The 15,031-nt window shown below is 34.6% G+C and overlaps 1 protein-coding gene across 1 annotated transcript in view; it reads left to right on the top strand.

The window, feature by feature from the left end:
• The window catches only part of LOC113101788 (gamma-aminobutyric acid receptor subunit gamma-3), a 110,837-nt gene that overhangs the window by 74,997 nt on the left and 20,809 nt on the right, over nucleotides 1–15,031 (top strand). Inside the window, exons 3-4 of the mRNA XM_026265679.1 lie at nucleotides 6,538–6,758; nucleotides 12,141–12,223. Coding sequence (XP_026121464.1) covers nucleotides 6,538–6,758; nucleotides 12,141–12,223 — 304 coding nt within the window. The remainder of the gene's footprint in view (nucleotides 1–6,537; nucleotides 6,759–12,140; nucleotides 12,224–15,031) is intronic.

The following is a 15,031-nucleotide window of genomic DNA, read 5'->3' as shown; positions in this document are numbered from 1 at the left end:
GAATTTAAGTAATTTAATGTGTAATACCAATTTGCAATGTTAAGATGAGCTAAATGCTAGTAATAGTTTCTATATTTCTATGTCTGTTTTTCAGAATCACAAATATATAAAATGCCATATATAGTGCAAATGTACAATTCCTTTTCAGAGTTTGTGCTTTGATTAGGGAATACTTTATTCTTTCCTTTCTGGGCTTAGAAATTTTTTACTGCTTGTCATTATTGTAGATACTGTAAATGCTGGGTCTTTACATTTTACATTTGATTCGAAATGAGGTTATTCTATTTGAATGTATTTATTTTTTTAGATCTGCATAAAGATAAAGTAATGTTTTAATACAGCATAGAACACTGATCTCTACAATGGGCGAACAAGCATAATTTAATATTAGCCTATATCATGCAGAGTGCATGTATAATTTTGGCTTTTTTTGTGGAATTTGTATTTGAAATTTGTATGATTAAATAATGGCAAAACATTTTAGTTAGAAAACACAGCAAATATGCAGTATTGTGCATCCCAACTAAAATGGATAAATACACAATTGCATTCATTTTAACACTTACTGTATACTCAGCAATGGGTATTTTTGAATGGCTGTCAATGGATAAAGATAATGTTTGGGCCTAGATCTGATATACTGTTATATACTGTTAGGTAAGACTGACTTGCATGCATATCCTAATGAAAATTGTCTCCAAAGATAAAAAAAAAAAAAAAAAAAATTCTGTGCTTCCATGCAACAATTTGGACCACCTCGGACCTGGACTCCCTGCGGTCTATTTCCTGTGGGCCGCTCCCCTGTGGCCGTGTCATGGCTAAATGCCATATTCATTTAATGCTGCTCCATTCCATCCCTCTGGACGTAAACGTTCCAGAGCTTGCATAACTCTGCCATGGCCTGTTTTATCATTCATTCAACAGGCCTTTATTTATATATTCTCTTTCTCAGATGATAAATGGCACAAGGAATTTAATTAGAGCTATGGGAGGAGAAGAGGCCTGATGAATCTGATACTTTGTGACTCTCACACACAAATCAAAGGTGAAAGTGTGTGTGTGTATGGGACAGCGGAGCAGGGAGATGTCATTACAACAAATGGCGTGATGTGCCTGTCAGGCGTGGTGGAATTAACTCACTCATTCTGATCTCAACAGCTGAGGGAGCTTCTCTGCTCAGGGAAATCACTAATCTGTATGCAGGTCATTTGTGGACACGACAGGAACCGGAGCAGAAAATGATTCCATACTCACAAGAGTCTGGGGCAGACAATTTACTGTAATGAGTTGATATTCCTACTAGTCCTTCAGAAATTACATATGAAAATATTTCCACTCTGAAATACTTCCAGAGAATATTTTGGAATAATGTTTTAAAGAGATGGCTACACAGGTGCAACGCATGTCTCTTGAGGTTACAACACTTTATTGTATAAAAATAGATTCTTATTCGTTGAAAAGTGCCATCAAAATGTATGTTCTCTTAGAGCTGACAAAGCTAGGGTGGTTATGTATTTTGGGTAACGGCTAACAATACTGATGTAAACTGTGGTCATTTCTGATAAAAATAAAAAATAAAAAATCCTTATGGGACTACACAAAAAAGAAGCCATTCTGAAGAAGAGTTCACACAAAAATTAAAGTTCTGCCATTATTTTCTCATCCTCATATCATTCCAAACTTAGAATGCTGTTATTTGTTTTGTGAAACACAAAGTAGAATTTTTGAAGGATTGTAACACAGTTCTTGCCATACAAAAAAAGCACAATAAATTTACCACAGTGGTCACTATGTAGTGACGTTGTTTGGCAAAAATAGAAGTCTGCTGTTTTTCCCTGGAAAAATACCAGCAAATCGACATTGCTGGAAAGACATCAGGATGAGCATATAATAGAATTTTTAGTTTCTGGTGAATTATTCCTTGAAAAGCGCATACATTTTGCATTGACATTTAATTCAAATAATAACAGCACACAGCAATAGTAGATCTATAGCAATAGTAGTCGTTCCTACTGAAATGCAATTGTACACAATGGTTATTATCCTTTGAATCAACCCCTACAACAAAGCCTGCAGCTAATTAATGTGTTGGCATACAACCACTGACATAAATGTGTCTGTCAGGACCTCTAAAGAAAGGGAAAATTAGTTGTTTCATTTCTTATTCATTAAATAAGTCTTCCCAATGCAGTGTACCACAAAGCAGGAACCTTGATTTTATATGCATTCTCCACTCCCGACGGGTTATCCAGACAAAAACAAGTCTGGTGGAATCAAACTATGGCAGACTGTTAATAAAAATGTTTTCAATGGAAACCCACAAACTGCCAAACCTGAAGAGTAAATGTGCAACCTGGTAAGGTATGTGAGGGCTTGCTTTGCGATAAAGACATCCAGTGGGACACAAACAAACCTGTTGCTATGTTCCACCATCCATTTTGCAATGGCATACACCATTTATATACAACATAGTACAATAACTGTGTATTCTCTTGTGTGTGTCATGTTTACTAATGGTTTGGCCATGTAATTCCTTGTTTATCCCACCAGTAAAGCTTCTTCAGTGAATCTCTCCCGCATCAGCATCAGCTTTGTGATTTAGGGAGCACACTCAATACTGTAAAACATTCGTTCTTTTTTTCAGCGTTTGATGCTTGCCCGCAGCTTTGAAGTAGCACTCCAAAACCTAATTAATATAACAGATTGTCTAGCAGCACACAGACTGTGACAGTCTGGAACGCTCAACAACAAGAAAATGTTTGCACTCATTTCGTTATACAGGATCATTCATAATCTTTCTTCTCAAAACAGTAAAGTTAATTTGGTTGCACTTTATTTTACAGTACATGTACGTACATGTACTTATAGTGTACTTACAGTGTATTTATCTAAGGAAGTTCTGGTAACACAAGGTAACTACATGGGGTAGGGTTAGGTTTAGGGGTAGGTTTAGGGTTATTACATAGTTATTGTAATTACTATAATAAGTACATAGTATGTACATGAGGAACAGGACTGTAAAATAAAGTGCTACCGTTAATTTTATACTTTGTGGCTCATAAACTGGCAGCAGTTTCTTTTTAGGCATCTTTGAACCAACAGACTCTCCCTCTATTGTTTGCATTTTTTTTCCCAGTTGTAATGGAATCATCTCAAATTAGTTCTGTTTATTCTGATGCTCGACACATTTTCACTTGGACGGCGATTAGACCTGAAGTGATGTTCTTTTGGCTTCTATAACAAAAGGTCACAATTATGGCCTGACGGCTCTCATGCCCACTGACTTGTGATAAATGAGACTGGTATTGTAATGAAGAGACCCAAACTTGGGGAGAGATAACAAAAGGTCAAATGACAGTCAGGTCGGTGCAGGTATGTGGGGTTGGAGGGTGACAAGAACCATTAATTATGAATTGGGACGATCAGTTTAGATTGGAGGTTTTTGATAATCCACCCCATTCATAAAATATAATGAAATATAGACTCCCATATTTGCTATTCAAATGGATTTTTGTACTATGTGCGAAATAGTAACGGTGTTAATTAAAATACATGTTCTTTGCAATATAAAATAATTGGCTGTCCTGACGTTGTCCTAAAACCAAAATAATTAAGTATGTATTAAATTGGCAGTGCATCTTTTTTGTATCAAATCTTAGAGCAATGTTAGATTATATACCTGAAGAGAATCATTTTATAGCATTTTTCACAATAAATACTGTTCCAAAGCATCTTTACAGAGAATATTGCCTATCAGCCCCTAGTGAGCAAGCTGAAGGCAACAAACATAAAGAGGAACTCTCCAGAAAGATACAGTACAAATACAAACTCTTCTTTAAAGTATCTACGCTACATGTACAGAGAAATAAGAAAGTAGAATTACATTTACATTTTACATTTAGCAGACGCTTTTATCCAGAGCGACTTACAGTGCATTCAGGCTATACCTTTTTTTCTTTTTTTTACCAGTATGTGTGTTCCCGGGGAATTGAACCCACTGCTAACACAATGCTCTACCACTGAGCCACAGGAACCTCAATATTTAATGTAATTAAATATTTAGGCCAATTTTACTGAAAAATTGCGCAAGCACAAACCATCTTTTGGCATTAAAATAGGACTGTCAAGTTTTACTAAAGATGCGCAGTGAAGAATTAGCGCTGAAAAGGCTTGGACAGTTATTTTTGTAGGAGTAGGAGTTTTTTTGTAGGAGTTTCCCTTTCAAACGCAAAAGTTATAGGAAGAGAGTATTCAAACAAATCATGCAACACTTTTTACTAATGTTTTGCGCTCATCAAATTACTGCCATTTGCGCCATTTTTCAAAGCCCAAAAAAAGCATATCTTAAACTATTTTGTGCATGAAATGGCTGCAATTATTGTTGCTAAGCGGAGGCACCACAGAAAACAGAGAGAAGGGTAGAAGGGAGAAGATTTTTCCTCACACATTAATTTATTTGGAAGGAACACATTATCAGAAAATATAGTTTGCCAAGCCATGTTATTTTTAATTTGCTTCAGGAAATAAATGACGACTTGAAACACGCAATACCAGCTCTATCAAAACTTCTTGTAACCCTTCATTTAAAGACCTTTGGTTCTTTTCAGCACATTGTGGCTCATTTATTGCTTTATTCTTTATTTGTGACTGCTCTAATTTGCGCTGCATTTGGTATATTGCATTGGTTGATATGTAAATAAGATGTTGCATCTGTGTTCTTTAATTTGTCCTTTTTTAGTAATCACTTGAAGAAATTTCCACATCCATCTGTGCTGTTTTGGAATTGCGCTCTCACGCTAATTTACCATTAAGTAAAAATGGCCCTAAATATCAGAATATTAACATTATTGCATATGTTCATTTATTTATTGTATTTTTATTTACATTTTTTTTCCCGTAAAACATTACGCCATCTTTTGACCCCCTGGGGGAGTCAAACCCCTGCTGACCCCAGTTTGAAAGCATTAAGCTCTTTTTGAATGTATTCAAGCAAATATAAAGTCATCGCTGAGTTTAGTATACAATACAATGACATTTTAAGGAAGTCTCTGTCATGCAGCGCACAGCCCACATTTATCTTGCTCATGGATCATTTACTGAGTTAGTTCAGGTCACATTGATCAGCTCTGTGTGGAAGTTTGTGCAGACTTTAGTGGGGTCAGTGCACTTAAAGGCTGTCCGGTTGAAATGGCTGGAGTAAATTAGCTGGACGTTTATAGGGATAGATTCAAACATCAAAGCTGGAATAGATAATGAGGCAATTAGTCTTCCTGCCTCAAATCACTGCAAAGGAGGAATTTTTCGCATACACATGCTAATGCATAGGCACATATTTTGATTGGACTGCTCCCACAGAATAGTTTTAATCATGGCAAATGTTTGAAATGGAAATTGATTCTGAGCTATTTATGCACCATTTAAGATGCAGTGACGCTTACACCTCAGAGACCCTGTCAAACTTCTGCATTCAGGTTCTGTCAGAAATTCTTCATTATGGCTATATTTACCAACCCAGGAAACATTTACACCTAAATGACATTCAGTGAGACTGCATATTAAATGCATATCCTCCATTAGGCAAACCCATTATCAGCATTTGCTCTGACAGTAAAATCTGACAAAAATGACCTCCAGGGATGTTATTTTTTTTTTTTTTAAGCATAAGATTCAGTGTAGCATAATTAATGTATTAATGATATGATCTGATTTCAAAATTACCCTTTTTTTGGTGGCTAATTCAGACTGTAATGGCAAAAGAACATTTATGAAACAGCTGTTGAGCTTTCAACAAACTCTGGCCTCACTCGTTTTTTGTTGTTGCTGTGTTAAAAGGAATCATCCTGTAAATGTCTCCTGCACAGCAAATCAAGACCTCCTGCCCCTAAAACACACTACTGAAAATATATGATATGAAATATCAGATGGCTTTTAACCATCATGGGATAAGCATTTTTCCTCATGGGTTGCATGGGTCAGATGGAATATTTAACCACGTATGCAAGTATCCAGCAGCTTTTGGGGGCATCTGTACAACTGCTAGGATGACTTACTGTATAAAGCCGAAGAAATCCCTGAAAGTTTGTGGACCATGAGGGTGTGATTATGTGTCTCTCCGCACATTAAATTCCTGTGGTTCCTGCTGCCAGCTTCTACAGTGCCAGAACCTCATAATCCTTGTTAAAGTATCTCAAAGCTGACTTTGACCTCCATCCAAACCACAGTGGGATCGAGAGCGCTCCATCACTGAATACTGAATAATTCTGGCATTAATTTAAGGGCTGATTCTATGAATTGTGGCTTCTGCTGTAAGGCTCTGTTTCCACTCATAGATAAATCACACTGAGATTGTATTAAGAGTGCTAAAGAAGACTCTTAACTCCAGTATTTATCCGAATGGGTTATATACTGTATTAAATATCAATTAACAATATTATATATATACAGGTATTTATGGTTCAGAAGTGACCACTATTGTAGCTGCAATATATTACTTGGTCTATACATCTTCTTTGATACATTACTTTTTTTTTTTCACAGGAGTACCAGATTGACATAATATTTGCGCAGACGTGGACAGACAGCCGGCTCAGATATAACAGCACTATGAAAATATTGACTTTGAACAGTAATATGGTTGGACTCATTTGGCTACCAGACACTATCTTCAGAAATTCCAAGAGTGCAGATTCACATTGGATTACTACACCAAATCAGCTCCTTAGAATATGGAATGATGGGAAAATACTTTACACTTTGAGGTAAGCCATTTTTAATAATCTGATATTTGACTTTGAAAGTAAATGAATAAAAATACAATGTTATTTAAGATTAAGTGTTTTAATAAAACTTATTAATGAATGGTGAAAAATATCTGAAGCAAAATCGTTTATGCTGAATAAAAAATTCTGTTGCTTTTTATACTTCTGGAATTGTTTTCTAAGACATTTGAAATAAAAAGTCAAGAAGCATTTTCTTTACTGAAATTTCTTTACTGTTAATGTGACAGTGGGTCCCTGATTTTCAGTGTCTTTATTGAAAATGTTTTTGTTTGCTACTTTTTATCTTTGCAAGATAAAAAAGTAAATGTAGGGATATTGTGTTGCACAACACAAACAATTGTCAGTCTAGTCGATTCAAATAAGGATCACCCTGATAAGGCCACCAGAGGAAATTTTTAAATCCCACAAGCTTTTGACAAGGTCATCATAACAATGCTGTATAAAAGAGAACAAATATTTGCAAAAACAGGATCTAATAATAAAACAGACAGTAGGTCAGCATCAGTAGTCTAGTTTCTGGATTTTTGCAACAGATTGAAAAGTAGTACTTGTGATTTTTGTTTACTTTAATCAGTACTATTAAGTAGCTAAATACTTTAAATTATATATATACTGTATATATATATATATATATATATATATATATATATATATATAAAACTATAATTGTATATATTCAAAATGATCCTTTTTTGTAATGTTTAAAGAGGGTTCTCGACTTTGGCCCTTGAGGTTACACTCCTGCAGAGTTTAGCTCCAACCTAGTAACTTTCTATTAATCCTGCCCTTATGAAAGTGTAGTAAAAGTGTAGTAACAATGTTTTTTATGGCGTGTTGATTACCATTTGTATGATCACAGTTTTACACAAATATCATGATTAAGCTGTAGTTAGTGTAGCAAAACTATGGGTAATTGGTGGTTACAATAGTTTAACTGTAGTAACGTGGTTTTATTGGTCCCACTTTATATTCGGTGGACTTAACTGCTATGTACTTTCCTTTCAATTGATCATTTGATACAGTACAATGCACTTATTTTGTATATACATGTTTTTACATTGTGCTTATAAAAACCTCAATAGCCACAAAAGTGTTTTTACAATACAGTATGAACACAATAAGTACATTGTACACGTATTAAATTATGGTATTGTACAAGTACATAGTAGTTAAGGCCACCTAATAAAAAGTGGGACCGTTTTGTTTATAGTAAAACCATTATTCATTTTTGAAAGGGTTTACAGCGCCTGTGGCCTGCAGTTGATTACTGAAGAACAGAATTTGGACTTGTTCCTCAGTTTGTAAAAAGGAAAAAGAACATGTGTTTAAAGTAATGCACTTGCAGTGGAGACACAACAAGGTATCTGGAGGGAAATGTCAAGATGTTTTTGTTCTTTTAATTTTTTCAAGCATTTAAACATACAGTAGCAACAAATAATTTTTAAATGTATAATGATAAAAAGTCAAATTAAATTGAATATGTTTAGTTGGAAACTGACACATACAGTATGCAGCAAAGAGACTGTTATATGATTTATCTTTAATGATTTATTTATTAACTGTAAACGTGAATTTTTGACTAGATACTTTAGGCTTTTGAGTAAAATTTGGACACAACATCCTTTTCTCTATACTTTTTACACCCCTTTTCATTCCAAAGCCTCTGTTCCTAAATATGATTTCCAGTGCCTTTAATCAGTTACCCAGACTGAGCAGATATCACTTTGACATTTTTAGGCACCTCTATTTCAGATTCGGTCATCTCTTTCAAAGTCTTTGATGAAATAACAGGAGCTGGGAAGAATTTAGGTCCACAGTTTCAAATTTACAGCAAAAAACTTCAGCAGTCACTGCCAAGGCACTAGGTCAAAGAGTATTCTCTGAGACAGCAAAACACAGTTCTGTTCTGATAAGAAATGTTTATAATATTTGGTGGGTCTGGGATGGGTCTGTGTTTTGATCAAAACATTAAAGGCTTTGGAAATATGACCAAAGATCAGCAAATCCGAACTCTCAGTGACATCCGCCTGTGCTCTGAGTTAGCGCTCCACTGCGAGACAGCCTTTCTGGTCTGGTGGGACTCCAGTGTCGGTGATGTTGAGATGTGATGACACTCGTTCATATCTGACCAGCCTAGTATGGTTCAGTGGTTAGTATTTGTGACGGATCTGTTCAATAAGACTCTAGACTAGGTTTGACTACAATTAAACCTGTGATGCCATATTATTTAGCACCCCGTTGCAAATGGGGCTTGTGAACAAACCTTTGGAAACCCTGCATGGATAGTAGCAGAGTCCTCTGGTTAAGCTTTTATAGGGGCCAATTCACACTATGAATGAACTGCTCAACAACCTCTTACACTCTCTTACACTGTCTTGACTTTTTGGTCAAACAAATTCTTATGATTCGAATGGCAGCTGCAATAAAGATAGGAAACTACTGCCTCCTCTCTTGAGAACCATAAAAAAACCATTATTTACCTCTTGTTTATGCAAGAAAAACTTTTAAGTAAGTGGCTTAGAGACAGATCTCTGTTATATGGGTGCTAGGTATTGTCTTATTAAATTTCAAGTTATTCAATTAAAATTTGAGGCTCACAGGTTTGGAACGACATAAGGATGAGTAATTGATGACATCATTTTTATTTTGGGGTGAATCCCTTTAACATTTTATAGATCGTATGTATTTCTTGCTTTTATATAAATGTATTTATTTATGCATAATTTATATAGATTTTATTTGACTATAATCTGTTAACTATAAGAATTTGTTCTAATACGTTATTGTACTTAATGTAAATAGATTGTTTATTTTTATGTATTTTTGGTCTTATAAATAGTTTATTATCCTGTTGTGATAAAAAAAAAAACTTAAACCGCATAAATGATCACAATAGGGTTTATGAAGAACATATCTGAAATCACATAATGTCCTTTCTCCCTTCCTTATTTTTTATTTTTATTTCTTTTTAATAAAACACCACTGAGAGTGAATGTGCTTACACCACTGTAGACATTACTAATGAGAGCCGTAATGTGAATTACAGTATATGCCTCTGGCACTTCTCTTTATAAATACATATGTATCATCACTGCAGACTGGGGTGCACATGAGAAAGCATCATTTGCTTATTGCAAACTAACACTGTAAGCAAATGGTTCATACGTTTTCTTCAGCAGTGTCATCTACACCAACAGAGCCCAGAGCTCATAGACAACAAAATAAAGTAACCAAATTCATAAAATCTGTCTTTCTCATTTGAATTACACTGTCAAGCTAACAATTGCAACTTTGATCCAAGTGAAAGTGGAAATATAAAAATGATGGGCTTGTCACAAGAAACTAGTCTGCTGTTGTCTTTTCATACGTCTGAAACTACTGCTGATTTCCTAATATAGTCAGATGAGTGGGTGTCCACTGAAGCCGACTCTGCCCTAGTTCTATTCAAATCGGGAACTTCCAAATGCACAGTGCGACATTGCTTGTCATGTCCTTTTCAAGCTGTCCCTTCAGAAAAGCTTACCCCAATGAGAACAACAGCAAGATCAAGACATTGTCTGCTTATGTACAATCATGATTTAAAGGCCATGTGTTTAAATAAATATACTGAAAGATGGCAATAACTTGGCACAGAATATTGCCGCACCTTCAAACAAGCAAGAGTTACATTGCACTAAATATCAAGTCTGATATTCAGGACTAAAAAACATGATTGCTTTTATACTGCTGTTAAACAATAACTATAAATAGATTCAAATTACATAACATACACTACTATTCATCAGTTTAAGTTTGGGGTTGGTAAGTATTTTTTTATGTTATATTATTTTGTTACGGAGTTAGTATTCACCTTAGGACCATACAATTTATTACTTCCTTTTTCATATAACTTTCCAAACCTGTGCTAAATATACTTGCAAAATTCACAAGTGCTAATAAAGATGGAGTTAAAACAACGACAAAAACAACAACTTATGAACAGAGAACAAGCGGTGAAGTATTTTTTTGGAAAACCGCTACTTGGTTAATGCGTCTCTTGCAGAGCAATGGTCTTATTCAGGTATCTCTCAGCTGCCTGAAGACCAGAGCGTCTATTTGGACCAAAAGGAAATTTCACAGGCCAGTGGAGAGACTACATCATGCTGTCTCCAGTGCTCCGTGAAATATTTCCTTGGCAACAGGAGAAACAGCACTGATGCTGAGGGGCAAATTCTGCGGATAAAGCCAATCTGGAACAAAGGCTAACTAGATGCTGCCATATGGAGCTCATGATCGATATTCAGTGACACAGCAGACATGCAGCAGTGGTATTTAGGAGAAGTGTGAAGGGAAAAGGGTAGTGCAGACTACGAAATGTCACTCTCTATTTTAATTGCAGTCATCTGAGCTTTGAAGTAAACAATGCTGGAATTTGTGAGTGCTGTACACTTTCCGAACTGCAACACGCAGAGCTCGGTGGCACCGGTTCAGGTCTGAGCTGAGAAATGAGAAATTTGATTTGCCATACCTCTCCATAATACTTAATATGTGCTGTCGGGACTTTCGTTTACCAATGCAGCAGTATTTACCATGATGGTTCTTTGTTGCATATTTGCAAAGGCTAAGGTTGCTAACAGTAAGCCAATTATCCACTGGCACTACAGTATATTACTCACTGAAGCAAGGGATTAAGTTTAAACAGCCAACATAGCGGTGTGTATCTACTTGTCTATTCATTTCAAATGCTCTAGAACCAGTACATAATAATATATACACATATATATATATATACACACACATATATATATATGCTAACTACAGACAAACTATAATGGATTACCTTCTGAGAGGAGAGAATAAAATTTCCGTGTCATATTAACAGTGTCATCCTTATTTATGCTATATGGTTAATAAGCATGCAGTTATCACAGCTATAGTTCATCACATTCTTCCTGTGGGAGATAATAATTAAACTTTAAATCCTACAGTAATGTATGAAACAGACACTTCACACATCAGTGACTTCACCTGAGCGTCACACACTGGGCTGTCACACAGAACCGAAAAGTGAATTAAACCTTTTTCAGAGTAGACATCTGTCAAACAAGCTTCGTCTAACTGGCAATTTCTCATCCTGAAAATTAAAACTTATATACGCAGAAAACATTATTTGTCAGCCCTCATAAGGTAACAGCTCATAAAATATCATGAATCAACATGCAATTATCTAGCATAAGTAGCAAATAAAAAAAAATAATAATAACATAAGTAAAACAGGGGATCTCGATATTTCACTTAAAGCAAATGCCTTTTGCTTTCTGCATTATATTGTACAGAAAATTCGGTTGCATCTTAACTGTTTGTTGCTTTTTCTGTTGATAGACTGACCATAAATGCAGAGTGCCAGCTTCAACTGCATAACTTTCCTATGGATGAACACTCCTGCCCCCTCATCTTCTCCAGCTGTGAGTATCTCTTCTCTTTATGCTCCACGTATTCACTTCCATTTCATTTTAAAGACCCTTTTTCTTCTTTGGTATTGAATGTTTGGTTGTCATTTGTTCTGTTGTACAAGACAACCTTAAGCATTCATGTACAGCAGTATCAACACGCATTATGAAATGCTTTATTTGAAGTATATCAGCACAGTGTTGCATAAGCAACTTTGATCTTTTTGAATGGTCAAAAAATTTCTCGCTCCGTCACCTTTCATGTTGTAAATGTTCAGTTTAGATGAAACAATACAGCCTAGAATGTATTTGAAATATACACATATCTTCTGGAGCAATGTGGGAAATGATCTGAAAATCCACTTTAGCCATTGATTTCAATGGATGTTTTTTTTTTTTTTTTTTCAGAACAACAAAACCAATACATTTCTATTTTCAAATAATAGCAGAAACAGAACTTACCACAAAAGCAATTCAAGCTTGTGAAATAAGAGTCTTTATATTGGAGTCACAGCAGCAAAAAAAAAAAAGTAGTCTAATTTTTCAAGTTGAAAAATTGAAAAAGTAAATTATAAATGTTTTGGGGCACAGAAAAAAAAATCTAACATTATATATGGACTTCAGGGGAAAGTTAATTAAGGGGGAAATTACCCCTTTAATAGAGAAAGACACTCAGAAGTGATATTTAGACTATAAAATTGGATTTTATATATAATAAAAAACATGGCATTGCTGTAGTCAATATGTGACTGCTAATTAGGATGTCATGCTTTATGGTGTAATATCAAATTTTTGTTCTCCATATATTTTCTTATATTGAATGTAGACCATGGATTTCATTGTGTATATATACACCAAGGGCACGGATAGGGCTGGTAATTACTCTGTGTGTCCAACAGGCTCTTGAAGGCTGGCTTCATTAGCAGGGTATCATGAATGACATTACTCAAGGGTGATGGGTAATAGGTGATGCATCTGTGGTGTTAAGAGTCCGGGCAGAGAGGGACGTAGATAAATTGGAAAAGTTTTTGTCCTTGTGTAATGTGTTTTCTCACTTCTGTTTCTCACTCAGCCTCTGCTTCTACCCACTAATACACATCATGGCTCTCCGCTCTTCTCAAAATGTGTTTTTTTTTTTGGTCATCATACTCATTTGTGGAGCCATGCTCAGAAAGTCAGCACCTATTTACAGAAAGCTATGTTTTACATTACACCCATTTTCAACAGTAGTCTTATTAGAGTTATTACGCAAGCACTAACTTAAGGCGATCTTCAAAAAATGAGAGATTATGGAGAGATGTTAAAATAAATGTTTTTTTTTTACAGCTGTTTACTTGTTGGCTGCATTATAGAAAATATAGGGAGTTCAAATTCAGAGTATTATTGGATAATTATTCATAGTCACCTTTGTACTGCATGGCATTTGTTTATGTGTATTTACTCATAGCTGATAATAACTTTGATTTTGTAAGCTTTCTGAAAGCTTGGCCCTGACTGTATTGAGACTTGAAGGACTGAAGAAAGTCCTACCTCTAGAAATATTTTGACTAAAGCAGGTTCCAGGTGCACTCAGATTTTTCAGACGTTGACTCTGCAAGAGTGTTTTTTTTACTTGTCTCACATAAATTGAATCATTTTAATAATGGTCATTGTTATGCTAATGGTAAAGCTAAGTAGTCTCCAGTATAATTTGAGTTAAATGAAACAGATTTCTGCTTTGGTGTCAGTGAAGAGATACTTGATTCGTACTGATGAGGCTGTGAGGAATACAAAATTGGTTGCAAAGACACTGCTCTTGAGAGAAAATAAACTTCTGAAAAGCAGGATAAACTAAAGTCTCTTTTGGTCTGTATTTAACTGTATTGACTCAATCAAACATTAATTCATTATGTGTTATTCCTGCTTTCCTTAAACTTTCAGTTTTTTATATACACAATTAATTTATCTCATATTAGAAAATTGATGACCATGCATCTCAGAAGGTCTGTGCCTTTAGCTACTAATTATATAAATTCTTGAAGTTAGTGTACAGGTTTGTTTTAAGTTATAATTTGTTCCGAATTGAGGCACTCAATTATTTCGACCATTTTTAGAGCAGAACAAACACATTTTTGTCTTTGACTAGAGCATGTGTTTTTTATTGAGGAAAAAAGTGATTTTCCTCCTCCTCTGTATTTTTGTTTTCCCATGTACAAACATTATTAAATCAATACTTTAGAAGCAATATGACATGCATTTTTGAGACTTTTTTTCTAAATTGAGTTTGTGCTTAAAAGAAGAAGAAAAAACAACATTCTGTCATTTTGCTTCTCAAGTAATTTATTTTGATTTACGAATGTTTAGATATTTGCACTTGAAAACAAGACAAAAAAGCTGAGTTAGGAAATCACTTTTTACAGTGTTATAATAATGTGCAGATTTATGCCCTTTGAAGGGCTTTGTTTGATTATTTAATGTAATTTTGTTTTATACAAGATACATACAAAACATATAGGATATCTTGCATGTGTATGTGAGGACAAATTTGGTTCACACTTTATTTTATGATGAATTCTCACTTTTAAAATACAGCCAATATGTTAATAATAGGCATGCTAATAAGCAACTACATATTACCTAGTTGTTTATTAGCATCCCTATTATTAACAAAATTGGCTGTTTTTTATTACTTACAAAGCACATATTCTACATGACCATATTCTACGTCCTTACTTACTAACTACTACTTACTAACCATTAATTAAATATAATATAATATAATATAATATAATATAATATAATATAATATAATATAATATAATATAATATAATATAATATAATAT

The sequence above is a fragment of the Carassius auratus genome, chromosome 6, assembly GCF_003368295.1.
Source record: "Carassius auratus strain Wakin chromosome 6, ASM336829v1, whole genome shotgun sequence".
NCBI classification, from domain to species: Eukaryota; Metazoa; Chordata; class Actinopteri; order Cypriniformes; family Cyprinidae; genus Carassius; species Carassius auratus.
Note: the sequence above shows the minus strand (reverse complement) of the source record. Positions and strands in the feature narration are given on the sequence as shown.